General features: G+C 39.2%; 1 protein-coding gene across 2 annotated transcripts in view; it reads left to right on the top strand.

Annotated features, from left to right (window-relative positions):
* Positions 1-18,207, top strand: part of SLF1 (SMC5-SMC6 complex localization factor 1) — a 45,023-nt gene extending 26,816 nt beyond the window's left edge. Inside the window, exons 12-18 of one of the 2 annotated variants that reach the window (XM_069881060.1) lie at positions 5,772-5,919; positions 6,871-7,016; positions 11,178-11,353; positions 11,850-11,983; positions 13,989-14,081; positions 14,468-14,650; positions 17,148-18,207. In XM_069881060.1, the coding sequence (XP_069737161.1) occupies positions 5,772-5,919; positions 6,871-7,016; positions 11,178-11,353; positions 11,850-11,983; positions 13,989-14,081; positions 14,468-14,650; positions 17,148-17,632 (1,365 nt within the window). In that variant the 3' untranslated portion in view covers positions 17,633-18,207. The remainder of the gene's footprint in view (positions 1-5,771; positions 5,920-6,870; positions 7,017-11,177; positions 11,354-11,849; positions 11,984-13,988; positions 14,082-14,467; positions 14,651-17,147) is intronic. The other variant, XM_069881061.1, reaches the window with a different exon arrangement.
* The last annotated feature ends 951 nt before the right edge of the window (positions 18,208-19,158 follow it).

The raw sequence follows: 19,158 nt of genomic DNA, 5'->3' as shown, positions 1-19,158 counted from the left end.
CTGGAGTACTGTATAACCCGAAAAACATCTTGAAAAAAAACAACTCTAAAATAACTGTGTAAATGAAAGTAAAAAAAGTTAAAATTCATTTTCCCGTGACTTGAAAGGTTTCCTGTAAGAACTTCTATAACTACTAAAACACACCATGAAAATTCTGTCACTCTAGCACTGTAGTTGACTTGCAAAGCATGAAATGGGACAGCAGTGTAGGAATTGTGTTAGCTAAGCTGGCAGATGTCAGTCATATTGGAGTGACCTTAGTACCCTAACAGACACAATGGCCTCTGCCTGTTTCTGTGCTTTTCTTGATGAGATAGCTTTGATTCTCAACAATACGAACAAGGAAGAGAGTTAGAAAAAAGTTTTAACTGGATCTTATTTAATTTGCGGTATGTGATATAGTGAGTTGACCCCAGATGGCAGGTAAGTCCCCACCCAGCTGCTCACTCACCCACCCTGCAGCTGGAGGGCATAATCTAGAAAACTCATGGGTTGAGATGATGACAGTTTAATGAGGGAGTTTCATATTAGGCATCAAAAAGAACTGCTTCACTGAAAGGGTTCTCGGGCACTGGCACAGACTGCCCAAGGAGATGGTGGAGTCCCCATCCCTGGAGGGGTTTTTAAAGACAGGTAGATGTAGAGGTGTTCAAGGACAGTTTAGTAATGGACAGTAGTTAGACTTGGTGATTCTAAAGACCCTTTCCAATCAAATGATTCTAAGTGAAGCAAAGCAGAATAAGAAATTCTTTCAATTGTCAGGCAGATGTCCAGCTGCTTCCTGGAAAGCAAGGCTTCATCACGCATAGCAGTTGCTTGGTGTGGCAGATGCCATAACCCCAAAGATTCCTACTTCCTCCTCCTTGCCCCAGGTTTTATTGCTGATCATGACATTAGTATGGCCCAGAAAATCCCTTTGGTCAGTTGGAGTCAGGTGTCCAGACCGTGCTGCCTCCCAGCCCCTTGGTCCCCCACCAGCCCGATTGCTGGGGGACAGAGTAGTAAAAGAAAAGCCACTCAACAGTGGCTAAAACATCTCTGTGTTATCAACACTGTTCAAGGCACAAATGTAAAACACAGTAACAGCTGCTACAAAGAAAAGTAGCTCTATCTTAGGCGGACTCGATACACTTGAGATTTTAAGGAAGAACTTCGCAGTTCTATTAAGTATCTTTTAAGCACAATTTGAAATGCTATGTTTTGTAGTAGTACATTATTTTTAGGAATGTTGAATACACGTTATTTATGGATAAGGAGGAGGGTCTTGAATATTTTCTAATATACTTAGAAAAATCATGTTCTTGCTTCCTAGTTTATAAAGAAACAAAAGCTTTAAACTAAATCAGATTCAAGTTTGATTAAAATTAAAGTAGTAAATGATAGAACCAAAATCAGTGGCTTCTTAGTATTCTCAATTTTTGTTAATTGAAGGCTCATGTTCCAATGACTGATAGTCACACCATTATCTAAATGACAGTGTAAACAAAAGACTCTAATTTATATGTGGCTTTACTTTATCCAAAATCACGTTTGTTAATAAAATAGCAATTCATCTCGTTTGTATGGGTAACTTCTTTTTTCATATATTCGAGAATAAGAGTTTCCATACAGTGTTCTGAACATTGCTTTATTATGTCTACAGAAAATCATGTGGCTCCTGTGCTTTTTCTTTTTCACTAATTGGCATACAGGGATCTCTTAGCTTTGTAAGACTCTGTTCTTACATTCTAAAAATATTGTTGCTGAAACTTTATTTGTTGATATTTTCCCCTTTACATTAGTTTGATAATAAAAATATCATCTAAATTTCAGAAAAGCTGTAGCTTTAAACTGGTAGTGGAGTTGTAAAGCAGTAGAAGATACTTTTGTTTTTAAGATTTAGCTTCTATAGTTTGATAGCTTAAGCTATTATGTGTGCAACGATGTTTTTTTTTATGCATGGTAGCAGTACCGATTTTTAATAGAAATGCTTGTTTCTTCATCTTTTTTAATATTGCATGTGCTTTCATGACTGTGTTTATATTGTTTTGTGGTTGAAAATGAAAATATTTTTGAGATGTTAATATTTAAATATTTTTAGGACAAATGATACTTTCAGTGAATTAGAGCATTTTTCCCTCATTTGTAGCATTTTGCCATTTATTTCAAAATATTAAGCAGTAGCTTTTGGTGTGTACTACTGTTATTTTACCAAAATGTCAAGCAAGCCTACACAAACTGGCAGAATTTGGTTTATCTTTGTCAGCATGCAGAGATACTGAGCTGGGCAAACGCAGTTATAACTAGTGTCAGCCACATTTAATATGCAGCCTATATTCGACTGCAGCACATTATTAATACTCATAGTATTGAGAGTCATTAATTCAGACCCCTGCCTCAAGGTGAGCTTTCGCTCCACACCCATTTCCTTAAAAGTATTTTGTAGATAAAGTAATCACAGAATCATGGAACGGTTTTGGTTTGGAAGGGACCTCAAAGCCCATCCAGTTCCACCTCGTGACATGAGCAGGGACACCTCCCCCTGGATCAGGGGCTCAAATCCCCATCCAACCTGGCCTTGAACACCTCCAGGGATGGGGCAGCCATGACTTCTCTGGGCAACCTGTGCTGGAGCCTCACCACCCTCATTGTGAAGAATCTCTTCCTAATGTCTAATCTAAATCTTCCCCCTTCCAATTTAAGGCCATTCCCCCTCATTCTATCACTACAGGCCCAGGTACAAAGTTCCTTTTCAGCTTTCCTGCAGCCCCTTTCTGTGCTGGAAATTGCTCTAAGGTCTCCCCAGAGTCTTCTCCAGGCTGAACAACCCCAACTCTCTCAGCCTGGCCTCGTAGCAGAAGTGCTCCAGCCCTTGGGTCATCTTTATATCCTCCTCTGGTGCTCTTCCAACAGTCCTATGTCCTTCTTATTTTGGAGATTCCAGAACTGAAGACAGGATTCCAGGTGAGATCTCGCCAGAGCAGAGCAGAGGGGCAGAGTCCCCTCCCTCACCCTGCTGGTCCCACTTCTGAATGCAGCTCAGGGCATGGTTGGTTTCTGGGCTGTGAGCACATGTTGCTGGCTGTTGTCCAGCTTCTCATCCCCCAGCACCCCAAGTCTTTCTCCTCAAGGCTACTTTCAATAACGTTGTCCTCCAGCCTGTATTGAAACTGGATTGCCCCACCCAAGGTGCAAGACCTTACAGTAATACAGGGTTGCAATTTAGAAACAAGAGAAATTATGGTAACACCTGTGCATTTGTCCTTTATCATGTCACCTCCACTAGAATCTTGCTTATTTGCTGCATTTGTGTAGTTTGTTTCCTACAAAGAAATTTTGATGGAATTTTCACTCCGTATTTTGCTTTGGGATCCAATGATAGAAGAGAGTACATGTACTTAAAGGAAATTCAAATGCATTTCAGATGGTTTAAATTAGATCTTCAATTTCTATTCCTGAATCCTCTGAAGGTAGGAAGTAATGTAGCTTTTAAAATATTTAAATTTTAGTTGAAAAAATATTTTCATGTAGTTGACCTGCCGTATCAGTGTTCTAAGGGTTTCTTTATTGTGAGATACCACAGTTCATCTGCAATAAGGTAAAGGAAAAGAGAAAGATGAAAACCAAACCAAGTAGTGCTTAACAGAGTAGGACAAACCAGGACTGGAAGTGATTTCAGAGGTCACATTCCTAACAGATTTTCCCTGGCCAGTTCTTAAAAGCCTTCACTGATGGAGATTATACTGCCTCCTCACAGAGTGCTTCTTTGTACTTGTGTTTATTCCTTTTCTTTTGAAAGACCAGTAAGTCTGTTAACTGTAGGGACAGTATTGATGTAGTTTTTTGACAAATTACTTTGTGATCTTCTTATAATGAATCTCATCTGTACCACAGAATCTCCTTCTCTTATATATGTCTGACTTACTGATGAAGCTTAAAATGTTTCGGTCCTTGGTGCTTTCCAGTTCCTGAAGGAATCCTATCAAATTCTTTTAAACCAACCTTCAATGTATTTTATCCTAAAAGTATTATCAGACAAACCATTGTGGTGTGAGAGTGCAACAAAAGGCAGAAAACTTTTGCTTCCCTTTAATTGTTTAAAATCTCAAGCTGACAAATAGGTGCATGCGTATTTAGTTCAATTTGCCTCTTATCCAAACTGTGCATTTGGAAGTACTCATTCTCTTTCATATGAATGGTTTGGGTTGGAAGGGACCTAATAGGCCATCCAGTTCCCTCCTGCCATGGGCAGGGACACCTCCCACTGGATCAGGGGCTCAAAGACCCATCAACCTGTCCCTGAGCACCTCCAGGGATGGGGCAGCCACAGCTTCTCTGGGCAATCTGGGCCAGACCCTCCCCACCCTCACTAAAATGCAATTTGTTATCTTGTGTTTAGTCTAACAGTAGTGATTCTCTCATAGAGCCTTAGGTAAGTATATTTAAGCAACTGAATTTCACGTGTTCCTATGATGGTGCATGCATTCTTCCAGTTTGTGCTTTCAAAACGGACGTACAAATACTAAATTTTCCCTGGTTGTACTTGTGGTCAGAGAATTGCTGCATTAAATAATTTTTAAGTGGCGCAAAAAAGATGTTAAGTAGGTAGATCTGACTTTTCTTTGCACAGGCTTACTCCAACAGTAGAAGCAGTGGTTTACATAACCAGTACTGATGAAGTGAAGTGCTCGTGTAGGTGATCATTTTCTCTATACACTCTTCAGCCTGTCTGCATCTTTTTTTTTGTATAGCAGGGACCAAAACTGAACACAGCATTCCACGTGACACCTGACAAGTACTGAGTAGAGTGGGGTAATGACTTCTTTATCTCTGCTAGTGAAGCCATTTTTGATGCACCCCAGCATCACATTGGCCTTCTTTGCTGCTGCAGCACGCTGTTCACTTACGTTGTAGCATGTTAAAGAGCTGTATCTTGTCTTGATGCATCCTGATTTAAAATGTGCTTTGGCTTTGCTATCTACACATGACCACTTTATGTAGGTTCAGGGGAGAAAAATGTAAAGCTACTGCCCATAGTAATATTCTTTCTAAATCTGCAGCTGCAGAAACTATGTGGGGTTTTTGGTAGGTGAAGAAAGTTTGGGTCTTTTTGATCCTGGCTGCTGAAGCTTTTTCTGTGCAAGAAAGGAACACCTTGCATCCTTTCCCTTTTTATATAGGGTTAGTCACAAAAGGAGCTTTGATTTCATAATGAGATCTTTAGGAAAAGAGAATCATAGTAGGGCAGGGAAAACTTTCTAATTGTCAGATGAAGCACAAGGCTAACTAGTGTAAATGCAGTACTTGAAATTGTAACAGTTAAATGAAACCTAATTTAAAAAGAAATCACGTTATACTTCACAGGGTCATAGAATGACCTGAGTTGGAAGGGACGCACAAGGATCATTGAGTCCAACTCCTGTCCCTGCACAGGACAACCTGAAAATTCACACCATGTGTCTGAGGGCATTGGCCAAATGCTTCTGGCATTCTTGTTAGCTTTGATCCCGTTTTGCCTGTTGGTTTAGACAGTCTGTTTTCAAGTAACTGGTATTTCTCCAGTGCCAAATTTTAATTGATGCGGTATGAATGGCATATTAATTTTTTTGACCTGACTGCAACAGTTAGCTTTTGAGCAGAAAAGGAAAAGACAGTGAAGAAGTGATGCGGCAACACTGTGGGCTTTTAGCTAAAGAAGCTCTCTAGTGTTATTACTGGTACCTCATCAGTGTGAATTTATTATACAGTACAAGCCTATAGATAATCTTTTTCTTTTTTCCTCACCCATTCAGGCTTTCAGTCGTGAAATAGCTGGTCTATTAAATGCAATTCTTGGAACTGTAGTGGAATATTGGGTCATCTCAAGTTTACTTATGGACAGAAATGTGTTTCATCAAATAGCCGATGATCTAGCCCACTACATTGCCATTTCATGTGATGGTGAGTGTTTGAAACGCCTCTCAAAGGTGTTTTTACCAGATATATTACAGTCCTAACTAAAATCCTTGGTTTACTTTCAAGGTATATTTTACTTTGTGTTGTAGCTGTCTGGTGTTATGGTGTGATGCAAACATATGCAGGAAACTGTTTTGTTGTTTGTATGTTTCTGTCTGTCCCAAGCAAAGACTAAACAGGGTTTGCTACTAAAATCCCTTTAAATAAATCTCGATAGATGCTAATGCAAAAGCAAGACTACACAGTGTGAATAAAAAAAGAGTCTTCAGAGTTCTCATCTCAGTTTAGGAAGAGCTTTAAGCATTTCATAAGTCACAACTTCAGAGAGGCAATTGGAGACACCTTAGCTCAGGCCAATTCTCAGATGAAATTTTTAACACCACAAACTTAGATCAAGTTTGTTAAGGGCACTTCAACCATAAGTCCAAAAACTGTGCTGAATTCTTTGACCCATACAGACCTCAAATGAGACATTTCAGGCAAAAATTCCAAATCCTTAGACTTAAAATATTTGTTTAGGGGATGGGGTATGTTATACATACTGTCTGAATTGTTTGTATTTTATCATTTATGGATTTTAAAGGTAATTGCTTGCATAACTTCCCAAATAAATAATTCCATTCCCAAAATCAAGCTGTAACTTTTAGAAGATTGAAATTAATGGTGGTGGTTTTTTTTAAATTTCACATAAAAAGTGATGCTTTACCTTTTAAAATTTGGTGACCACTTTCTCAGAAGCTCTTCTTATTATCAGATGGAGTATAATTTTTTTTTTATGTGAGTATTTTTGGTAGTTCTCATGGAGAATAATTTTTGAATCTGCAACAGCAGGAAAAAAAGTCTGGAAGTGCTGTCTTCTAGATAACTGTACAAGAACAATTTTAAGGCTTTTTTTATTTTTTTGCTCTTCCCCCCCCCCCCCCTTCTTTTATCCAGATTTTTCTTTATGTGAATTAAAAATGTTCGTTTCCTCCATACCATCACTCTGGCTTCAAATGTTTGTCGCAGAAGCAGTGTTTAAAAACATATGTTTACAGAGGAATATAACTATTTCGACAGGACCTCTTTCCCTGCAGAAAATAGTAAGTAACTTTTGTACTTCTTTAATAACCTATCACACTTAAGCTTTTTGAAGTAATTTCATTTGTGAAAGTCTTGGAAAATGTCTTTCTTTTCTGCTCTAAGGGCATGTGCATGGCATGCCTTGTCTTCCAACTGTAGATATACTCTACTGCATTTGAATTTATTTCTTCCTAAGATCTAGGTTCAAAACAGTAGTTTTTTCTTGCCAGAGAACGTGTAGCATCTGATTGATCTGCTTACATGCAGTTAATATGAAAAGACTCAAAGAAGTCTTTTAAAAATAATTTCTAATGTAAGTACTTAGTTGCAATGTTAAATACGTAATTAAGGAAAATGTCAAATACAGTATAATTTTCCTGGGATATCTTTTCCTTCAGTCTTTTTAAAAGGTGGCAGTCTATTCTGCTGGGTCCAAGCATTTGTTGCATACAAGATTTTATGGTTTTGAGCCACTGTTTATTCCTGTGCATTTCCCCTCTTAAAAACTTTCTCCTGCTTGCAAACCTTTTTCTGCCTTCAAATCACAAATTGTGATAGTTGATGAGAAAATAACATGATGGAAGCAGTGAAAAGTTCTCAAAATCATGACCACTTGCAGGATGCAAGCAAACTGGGAAGATAACTTAATGCTTATGCATCACTCCAGTCTGGAAAGCTGCCTAGTAGAGAATCCGAAGGTGTTTGTGACAGTGGCTGAACACATGCCAAAAGTGGCCCAGGTGGCCAAGAAGGCCAATGATATTTTGGGCTGTATCAGATGTAGTGTGGCCAGCAGGAGCAGGAAAAGAATTCTACCCTTGGACTTGGCATTGCTGAGGCTGCATCTCGAATCCTGGGTTCAATTTTGGGGTCCTCACCACAAGGACATTGAGGGGCTGGAGCACATCCAGAGAAGGGCAACAAAGCTTGTGAAGTGTATGGAGAGCAAGCCTTATGAGAGGCATCTGAGGGACATGGGGTCGTTTAGCTTGGAGAAGACAAGGCTGAGGTGGGGACTTCATCACTGTCTACAACTGCCTGAAAGGAGTTTGTAGTGAGATGGCTGTTGGTCTCTTCTCCCAGGGGACAGGACAAGAGGAAACGGCCTCAAGTTGCACCAGGCCAGGTTCAGATTAGACGTGAGGAGAAGTTTTTTCTCTGAAAGGATTCTCAGGCACTGGTAGAGGCTGTCCAGGGTGGTGGTGGAGAATCCATCCCTGAAGGTGTTTAAAAGATGAGATGCTCAGGGATATGGTTTAGTAGTGGACGGGTACAGTTGCACTCAATCTCAAAGGTCTTTTCAAGCCAAGCAATTCTATGATTCTAACTTAGAGCCTCATTTCAGTAATCTTAATTCTAACAACCAAGCAGAATCATAGGACCATAGAATCACTAGGTTGGAAAAGACCTCTTGGATCATCAAGTCCAACCACTCCTATCTGCTCCTAAACCATGTCCCTGAGCACCTCGGGTACCCGTCTTTTAAATACCTCCAGGGATGGTGACTCAACCACCTCCCTGGGCAGCCTCTGCCAGTGCCCAATGACTCTTTCTGTGAAACGTTTTTTCATGACATCCAGTCTGAACCTCCCCTGGCAGAGTTTGAGGCCATTCCCCCTTGTACGATCACTTGTCGCTTGGGAGAAGAGGCCAGCACCCTCCTCTCTACAACCTCCTTTCAGATAGTTGTAGAGAGCAATAAGGTCTCCCCTCAGCCTCCTCTTCTCCAGGCTAAGCAACCCCAGCTTACATGCTCCAGAGCCTCAACATCCTTCTTGTGGTGAGGGGCCCAGAACTGAACACAGTATTCGAGGAGCGGTCTCACCAGTGCCGAGTACAGAGGGAGGATAACCTCCCTGGACCTGCTAGTCACACCGTTTCTGATTCAAGCCAAGATGCCATTGGCCTTCTTGGCCACCTGTGCCACCACTGTCTCTTGTTCAGTCGACTGTTAATTAACACCTCTGAGTCCTTCTCCTCTGGGCATTTTTCTAGCCACTTATCCCCTAGTCTGTAGCTGCACAGAGTTGTTGTGCCCCAAGTGCAGGACCTGGCATTTGGCCTTGTTAAACCTCCTGCCATTGGACTCAGCCCAGCGGTCCAGCCTGTTCAGATCCCTTTGCAGAGCCTCCCTACCCTCCAGCAGATCGACACTTCCACCCAGCTTAGTGTCATCTGCAAACTTGCTAAGGGTGCACTCGATGCCTTCATCCAGGTCATTGATAAAGACATTGAACAGGGCTGGACCCAGCACTGAGCCCTGGGGACACCACTTGTGACTCCAGCTGGAGTTAACTCCATTTCCCACCACTCTCGGGGCCCAGCCGTCCAAGCAGCTTTCCACCCAACCAATATGAACTCCATCACTGTTTCTGTATGGCCTAAAATCCTGCAGGTAGTATCAAAGAAAAGCAAGTTTACACCTGTATGCATTAACCTGTACACAAGTTTTCCTCAATTTTACAGGAGTTTGTTGTTAAGAGAGATCATTGTTTATTAATGCATCATGTTTAAATAGAGCTCAAACAAAAGACTGTCAGAATTTTAAAAATACAGCAACTCTATATCTAATATTTAACGTATGTTTCCAACACACATACAGCAGCAATTGCTATTTTTAGTATTGCTATGACTACTGATCATTTTGTAACAACTTGGATGTAATTTTTTTTTGTGCTTGAAACAAGTTTGTGTGCTTTTTATGGCTTTCCTTAGTATTACTGTTTTTCCTATAGTCCAGTTTTCCACCTCTTCTTGTACAGCATCTTATTAGCTTGTCTTTTCTAGGGGGTTCACATACAGCCCTTCTACTCTCTGGTGGTAAATGTATAGTGGTGATACGGGTAGGGTGTTCCTCACCCATTGCAGGTTATGTGAAGAATCTACAGCAATCTACAAGATACTCAAAGCCTTTTTTTAGGCTTTTTCCTCAGCTATAACAGTCATGCATTCCCTGGATGTGTCCCCCCACTAGGCTTTTTCCTATGCTCTTTCCAAACTGCAAGAATTTATGTGACATTTTAAAATTAGGATTGTAAATAAGTTGGAAACTCTTGCTGCACAGAAGGCAAAATGTCTACAACAAACATAGCTATCGTAATAATGAGAGAGCACCTTAGAGATAGCTAGCTTATAGCCTTTGCAGTTCTCAAGGGCTTAGTCCACCCCCTTAGCTTAGAAGAGATGAAAGAGGGGAGTGACTATTTCTTTACAAAATTGCTCACAGGGTTTTACTTTGTGGATTGGGAGCAGGAAGTTTGTAAATCATAGAATCATGGAATGGTTGAGGTTGGAAGGAACATTAAAACCCGCCCAGTTCCACCCCTCCATTCCACCATGGGCAGGGAAACCTCCCACTGGATCTGGAGCTCAAAGCCCCATCCAACTTGGCCTTGAACACCTCCAGGGATGGGGCAGCTACCACTGCTCTGGGAAATCTGGGCCAGCCAGGGCCTCACCACCCTCACTGTCAAGAATTTCTTCCTAAGATCTAATCTAAATCTAATCTAAATCTTCCCCCTTCCAATTTAAAGCCATTCCCCCTCATCCTATTACTGCAGGCTTTTGTAAAATTCCCTCCTCAGCTTTCCTGGAGCCCCTTCTGGTACTGGAAGATGCTCTAAAGTCTCTCCAGAGCCCTCTCTTCATCAGGCTGAACAACCCCAACTCTTTCGGCCTGGCCTCATAGCGGAGGTGCTCCAGCCCTCAGATCATCTTCGTGGCCTCCTCTGGTCCCGTTCCAACAGTTCCATACACTTCTTGTGTTAGGGATTCTAGAACTGGATGCAGGACTCCAGGTGGGGTCTCACAAGAGTACTTCTGTTAAGTACCTGAGAATCAACTAACTTTGTTTCAGTCTTAGGTCCAGGTAAAGTGATCAGAGCTTTCTCAACTGTGAAAAAACCCACAGGAAAAGTCAGGATTTCCCCGTTTGTGGCTCGGACACAACCTACTCATCTAAAGCCAGTATAAAGAGTGAATTACAAGAATATGAAATAGGTTGCAGAAAGCAGCTTTAAACAATCTGTATATGTGATCAGTTAGGGATTGTATTTTTAAAACTTTAGATACAGCAAGCTGTGGGTGGTGGATAACTGTTTTGCATGAAGTGCAATGAAAGAGAGTGACTGTGTTGTAATGTATGGTATACGACGTCATCAAAAATGTTACTTTTGCAACAGGTCTGCTCCTATTTTCCTGCTTTGCAAAACTTAGGGATGTCTGAGACAAGAAAGATACACAAAGCAAAAGAGAAGAGAACGAAAATAGGGCAATGGCTATGCCCCGAGTCTCAAAGGGCATTACAGATGCTAAATGGCGATAAGCAGAACGAAGTCAAAGTGCTGCCTGATCTACCGTAAGTAATACCTATAACATCACCAGTTTTATTATGCTTTGGGGGACAGCTTCTGACCTGACACATTTCTTGAACTTTATGTGACCTGTTTTGTTGTCTACAAATTACTGCAACTGACATAAAGCTCTGTTGTAAGTCTGTAACACCTCTGGGCTGGGGTTCCCCCTTTCTCCCCATCCTCTTTCTCAGTCTATATGCAGGCTGATGTAGCTACATTTCCCCAATAATAAATGTAAAGGGTACATAGAGAAGTTGAACCATTCATAGAGTTACTTCTAAAGAAAGTTTAATTGTGGGTAATTTAATTTTATTACTGTTTTAAATAAGTTTATAATTAAATGGCATAGAAATTATGTAATTAAGACATTTCAGAATTAACTCTGAAATGGATAGATCTAAGTGTGCTGTACATACACATTTAAAAGCATTAAGTACATATACATTATCTTAAAAGGAAATAATGATTTTAGATGTGTCTCCTTTGCTCTCTTTTCAGTGACTTCAACTTTAATAAGTGCCCTCCATTGGCAAAGAGTCGTAGAATAAGAGCAGAAGTTGAGACTTCGTACACCAAAGAGAATTACTGCCTTTTGGCCAAAGAAGTACGTTCTTACAGGAGAAATGTTAAAGGTATTCTATGCATCTAATTTATTTAAGAAACTTTTTATGGTTGGAATCATCAGTTTCAAGTTTAAAATCTTATCCAGATGAATCATGAACTAAAACGATGGCTTATGCCCATGAATTATTTTCTTGCTGTTTGTGTTTCTGTCTGTTTAAAAGGAGGAATTGTATATATGGTGGAATAAAGCTGCCTTCTCCATTCCCCTCCCCCTCACAGATATTAAATACAGTGTACAGCTTGCGTTGAGCTCATTCCAGTCTTGCCTGCCTTACTTTGCTAATCCACCTCAACCTGTGCTTGGTAGGATCAACGTCTTCTGATTTGAAAGTATAATTCAGTCTTCATCTCTTTCAGTCCTAGACATTTTGTGAACAAAGACTGAGCAGTATGCTATGTTACATAGCTGTGTTAAGCATATGGACTGTTTTCTTCCAGGCATTCAGCCCAGACTATGAAAGGCATTTGGCTTTTGTCTTAGCTATACTGGAACCCAAGTACCTAAGGAATAAAACAACACTGCAGTGGTTCATTCAGTTCCTGCTTATTACACAAATTCAATAAATTGTACTTTACCTGAACAGGATTACTTGCTGGAACTACTTTGTCATCTTCATCATCAGAAATTTGAGTATATCACTTAAAAGACAACTATATTAATGATGACACCCAAGAGAAGGCTTAGGGAAAACAACTGGAAAAAGCTAGCTGGGATTGCTTAAAAAATTAAAACCAGAAATGTATCACAAACACTGAAGGACAAAAAAAAAAAAAAAAAAAAACCAAAACAAAAAACCCTCACCCTCTTTTGGGATTTAAGAGAGCTTCAGTAACAGAGCCAGACCATGCATTTTTAAAATTGGTTCCTTTTCTCTTTATTGCTTTTGCAAGTGAAATTGATGTGAATTATTACATGCTGACTTCTACAAAGAAAAGTGAGCTGAAGGACTAAGGGGGGCATAGAAAAAAAGCCTCCTTTTTTCCTATCCTTCTCTTGCCAAAATTCTAAGTACTATCTGCTGTTGAAAGAATGAGTGTGGAGCTGACAGATTTACTTAGTGAAGGTATTAATATAACAAAATATACTGTGTAAATCTTATCACAAGGGCTGGGAGATTCAGCCTGAGATATTTTTTATTTCTAAGATGTTTGTTTCATCGTCTTTCAAGATTTTCCCCTGGCTCTTGTTCAAACCTGATCATTTAGTGAAAGCAAAACAGCATTTAGAATGGGTCTGAAGTTTTTGTCATGCAGGATCTAACAGTGTCTTTACATACAAGTGGCAGTTCAGTTGCTTACTGTTTGATTTTTCACACTTACTTCAGCTTTATATGGTACTAAGGATTGGTATATTTTTCCAGAGGATATTCTTTTTGTTGTTGTTGTTATTATTGTTATTGTTGTTATTATTATCATTACTACTAGGACCCCTTCACATACTTCCCTCTCTTTCCCCCTCCCTTGCTGCCGTAGCCAAGTCAGATAGCCTATTGAGGAACGGCAAACCATCTGTTAACGGATTTGAAGTTCTGAATTATACTTGAGTGTGTAGAGGCACTCGTGCTTAGCCAGAAACATTCATTTGAATTAAGCTATAAATGCTGTGTAAAAAGAACCATACATTTTAACGTAGGTTCATGAATAAATTTAAGGGAGGGCAACTGCACTGTAAAGTTTTATTGCTTCAAAACCCAGTATTTTTTGGTGTTCTGTGGTCACTTGGTGCTTTTATGGGGCAATTGAAGCTTTAAACCTTGAACTGGGGGGAGATAATTCCTGTGTTAAACCGTTTGCAATACAGTTTCATTGCTGGATCTCGGGTGGAACAGAAGCTCTGTGGGTTTGGGTTTTTTTAATTTTCTTTAAAAGATGGTTAAACAGGATAAAGGAAAATCTTACTCATTATTGAATTTTCTGGCATATAGCCAAGTCTCCTAGTTCCAGGCACTTTGATTATTTTCTTTAGTTGCTATCTTGCCTACTCTAGTGTAATCTATTAATTTTTTATGTTAGGGGAGACAGCCCTGCATAAAGCTTGCATAAGTAACAAAGTGGAGAAATTGATTCAGCTTCTCTCTTCCCCTGGAACAGACATTAATGTTAAAGGTAAGTTATTCATTTTCTCTTCAGAACTTAAGGAGGATAAGGGACTGTATTAATATCTGTTCAGTAATAAAGTTTGGTTTTATACCATTAAGACTGTCTTTATTCTTTTAAACAGCACAAAATGAGGACTTCATAGCAAACATTAAGGAAGAGTTAATTTATAAGTAAAACATGTTTTAACATCGTGTTTTCTATCAATTTTTTAAAAAGCTATTTATTTTTTTTCACATGTTTTTCAATAGAATTTCTTGATTTGAAACCACAGGCTGCCACTGTAGTGATGATGAATGCTAAGAAGTGAAGTGTTTTCCTGTCTAATGAATTACATTATTAACATTTTAGTAGTACTTCTGCTGTTTTAAAACTTCCCTTGATTTATAATTCAGACTATGCTGGCTGGACGCCTTTGCATGAAGCCTGTAACCATGGCAGCACAGTGTGTGTCCGTGAAATTTTGCAGCGCTGTCCAGAGGTAGACCTGCTCAGTCAAGTGGACGGGGTGACTCCTTTGCATGATGCACTGTCAAATGGACATGTAGAAATTGGCAAGCTGCTACTTCAGCATGGGGGTGAGTGCATTTATGCTAAACTGGCTTAGGGAGATTAACCAGTGTTCTGAGTCCATATGAAGTTTGTGGTGTTTTTCTTAATAGTTGCTTAAGATACAATGTTATTATGAAATATTTATTTTAAAACATTTTTAAGCCAAGCTGTTTTGGTCACAATAAAAATAATACTGTTTTCACACTTATCTTGATCAGCTGAATATGAAATTAACAAGGATTTTCACATTTTTTTCCAATATGGTAATGTTTTTATTCTGCATTTTACACCATATGCATTGTAACTATATTCTCCAAACTCATTAATCAAGATAAAGATTACCTAGTCACCAAGCAAACGCTAAGGATTTTCTTTTGGGTTTGATCTATTTTTACCAGCAAAAATAGATCAGTAAATCTCTATACAATTGTGTGTTTCAACATAAATTTGTTCAGCATTTATGAAAATTAATGTGATGGTCTTTGAAGAACACAATTAGCTTGGTAAGTAGTTTAAGAAAGGAACCTATATTGTAATTGTGATAACTGCTGTTTAGGGATAATAGTGGGCGGGATGCCTTAGTTTCTAAAAAAAAAAAAAAAAAATACATTGCCCCTTAGGCAGACACATGATAAATGTTTTGAACAAAATTTTTTTTCAGTGACAGGGAACTTGTATCTTGTCTTGAAATATAACGTGTCAATGTAATTAACTAACTTGGCATGTTTCTCTAAAAAACAACTGCAACGAATGATTGGATATCAACTCTTCCTTCTTTTAATTCATTTACTGAAATGAGTGTTTGTGATATCCGTGCCATTGACCTTCCATGTCAGTTTAATCTTTGTGCGTTATATGCTGAGTCCATATTTTCTCAATAAAAATCATAGCGTATAGCCGTGAGGCAGAGGAATGCACTGTATTTAGATGGCCTGTTACTTAATTGAGGTAGAGAAACAACATTTTATTTCCTTCTTGGCATAAGACTGTATTTACAGTCTTCTCCTGCCCCCTAAAGGCTATTTGTGTGTCTATTGCGCAAGCACCGGCTTGTGATCAATACATTCCTCTGCAATTCTACTTCTGTGTGTGCTGAGCCTCAGTCCTGTGGCTCCCAGGTGTTTTCTGTATCTCCTTGAACCACACATCTGACACGCTAAGCCAATACCTGGGCTGGGTTCAATCGCTCTAAGTGATGCAATAGCCAATATTGTCATCAGCCCTGCTCTACGATTGGAAGTGGCATTGCGCTGACAGATGTGCATTTTTCGTAGGCTGCTGTGAGGAATAGGTAGTGTTTGGTCCTGTTGTCCTAGGGGAAGAGCTCTGCTTGCACTTGCATTCATCAAGGTTCTCTGGCAACCATAAGGCTGCGTGTGCCCTTATCACATGCCTTTGTCACATGCTGGGTTTTGGCCTGTCAGAGAGCTGACAAAGCCGTGTTAGAAGGCATGTTACCTATGCAGCATGGATTTACCCAGCTCAATAATTTAGAACACAGCACTGAAAAAAACGTTTTTGAGGTTCTTTCTCTGAAGAAAGCCTCCACCTTGTGTAAGTTATTTATATTACATCATCAGTGATGGAGTAAAACAACACACAAAGTTAAAACCTCTAGTATGTGATGAATATGTAATGTGATGAATTTCCTTTTGTGATTAAAGTATATTACTGAAAGTGTGTCCAAGTTAAAGTGGCATCATTACTTTAGCACAGTAACCGAGATTTGTGTAACAACATTCCTGATGTGCTCATCTTTGAAAAGCACTACTTGTAGTGTGTTGCCTGCCTTCATTTTTTTCACTGATGCATTATCAAGACATCTCTAAATTGTTTAAATATCAATAGCTCCTTTGTATTAATAAACAGGAAATACCAAACAAACATATTATAATTTGAACTACTAAAATATGTCCCATTTACTTACTTTAATTCTGTTTATTATGCTAATTAGGTTTTGCATTTCAGAAGTCTGTTAAGGGCAGACTTTGAAAATAAGTTGTTGGAGGATACTCAAATTCTTATCTCTCAGTAGTTTACCTTGCTGCATAGTGTTGGAGAAGGTTGGCAACACCACCCAGAAAAGTAATATAAGGCCATCTTAGTAACGTGCCTTTAGTTTGGAGGCATTGTTGGCAATTAATCTGATCTGTACAATACTTGACAGAATTTTATAACAGTAATAACGTTTCATTTTTACATATTCTCTGAATAGTTACTTGAAGTTTTAGGATAAGCAACATTTGAATTTCTTTTTCATTCCTGTATAATAAACCTTGGCTTTCAGCTAGCAAAACTGGGAAGATAGTTAAGACAATATCGTAAAGGAACTGTTATGAAGGCTCGCTCTAAATGTTCTAGATTGTCTTGCAAATGCATAACTCATTGGTTACCTTAACATAACTGAGAACAAAAAGGAATTTAAACAGACTACTAGCTTCTGGCAAATAAATCAGACTAAAAACTTGTTCAACCGCTACATTGTATGTAGTACTGTTATTAAGGTTTATATTTTCCCTGCAGGACCAGCCCTTCTACAGCAGAGGGACCGCAAAGGAAAATTGCCACTGGATTATGTTGAGTCTGTACCGGTAAAGGAAGAACTTTTAAATATTGTTCATCCAGAGGAGAACATTGAATCTTACTATGAACACACGGAACAGAATTTTTGCAGTCAGCAGAGAGAACTGTGGATGATTTTATTTAATAAGATGCTGCTGAATTTTTGTTCAGTTTATAATCTGTCTTCACCCCTTACTTCAACTCTCAGAGAGGGAACTTGTTCAAATGTACTTCCTGTAATGGCTCATGGTAACTGTAAGATGAAAAATGCGTTTTCTGCAGACTGGTTAGTAGATACCTATTTTAGAGAGCTAGAAACTTTTCAAAAGCTACCACAATTTCTTCAAGAAATATCTGCAAACATGGGGTTTTTGCCTGGAGAAGAGATGAAGGCTTTATTAGCAACTCTGGAAACTATGGTAGAGGCATATCAGCTTTTTAGTTAAAACTTTTTAACAGCTTCTGAATAAGCCGCGTTACTTGAATTTTGACTGTTAACCCTTGGTATTGGGCTAACTTTTCTATGACAACCAAAGTAGTACAAATTATTTCACAGCCCTGCACAAGCGTTACATGTTAGTATCTCCCATGGAGTGAATACTTACAAGAAGTTGGGAGTCAGGTGAATTCATTCAGTGCATTTTTTTTGGAAAATCCAATACAAATGCCTTCTAGTTGTCTGACAGATCTGGACGCTTGTGACTGCCTCAGAAGGGTGCTACACCATTTGCACTGAGTTAAATCTTGTACTTCCTGTCCTGAAAATCTTTATTACCTACATTATGGTGTAGTTCCCAGAGGTTCCCTATGATTTCTGGAGGCAGTGACCCTAAATTTAAACAGAGTTGAAACACTTGGCAGTATTTCCATGATAAAGGCTTATGCCTACATATTTTGATTTCATTTAATAAAACTGATATTGTAAGTATCTGTAATTAAACAAAAATATATGAAAAGCAAATTCCTTCTATCCATTTTTGTCTTATTTATTCCTGTCTCTTGAAAATTACAATTATGTTGTGTAAATTGCATCTTGTAAAACTCAAAACAGGGATATTCAAGGCCTGGGGCTTTGAGCAACCTGATCCAGTAAGAGGTGTCCCTGCCCATGGCAGGGGAGTTGGAACTGGATAGGCTTTGAGGTCCCTTCCAAGCCAAACCATCCCATGATTCTGTTTTGGTATTTACAGAATCCATGTGCTAGCATTTCCCATGTCTTTGTTAGTTTGATAGAAATGGGCCAATGATGCCACAAAGGGCCAGATCCAGCCTCAGCATAACTGTTGGTGTCGTTGGCTCTGCTCTGACTTGTGTTGGCGTGCAGTGGTTTGATAAAACCATTACACTGGCAGTGTATAAAATGATCTGGTAAAGCTCCTGGGATTCCCTCAGCTAAAGATGCTGGTGGAAGCAGTGGCACAAATCTAGTTATGTTGGCAGGGGAATTTACAAAGGATTAGACAAGGCAGTTTAAGTCTGTACTGGGCATCAGATTCTGACACTAAGTATGAATCTCCTTAAAAATTACACCCCATTTAATATGGGAATTTTGTTCTTCATTCTGTGAATACATGCAAACTACACATGATAAATCCCCTAAACTAATCCTCTAACCTAATTTAGGATTGTGTGCTACATATTCTATCAGATGGTCCTTTTAATTAATTAAGAAAAAGAGGAAATCCTGTGCTGTTCTTTAAAGGTATTGAGGCTCGTGAGGCAGCTGAGTTGTTCTGTGTGGGGTTGGGGGATGAAGGCCTTGATTCTTTTGGAGAGCCCTTCTTGCATGTTTATATGGCAACAGCTACTTTTTCCTGCCTTGCATCTTTGTAGAGATCCAGTGCCAAACTGATTTCAAGACACCTCCATGGGAAAAGAAGGAAGTGCTGCTTTAGAATGAGGAGACCTCACTTTTTTTTTTCCCCTAGCAGATTCAGTAGTAGGAGTAATTTAAAATCTTAGCCTTCAAAAG

Source organism: Phaenicophaeus curvirostris, chromosome Z (assembly GCF_032191515.1).
Source record: "Phaenicophaeus curvirostris isolate KB17595 chromosome Z, BPBGC_Pcur_1.0, whole genome shotgun sequence".
In the NCBI taxonomy this organism is placed as follows: Eukaryota; Metazoa; Chordata; class Aves; order Cuculiformes; family Cuculidae; genus Phaenicophaeus; species Phaenicophaeus curvirostris.
Note: the sequence above shows the minus strand (reverse complement) of the source record. Positions and strands in the feature narration are given on the sequence as shown.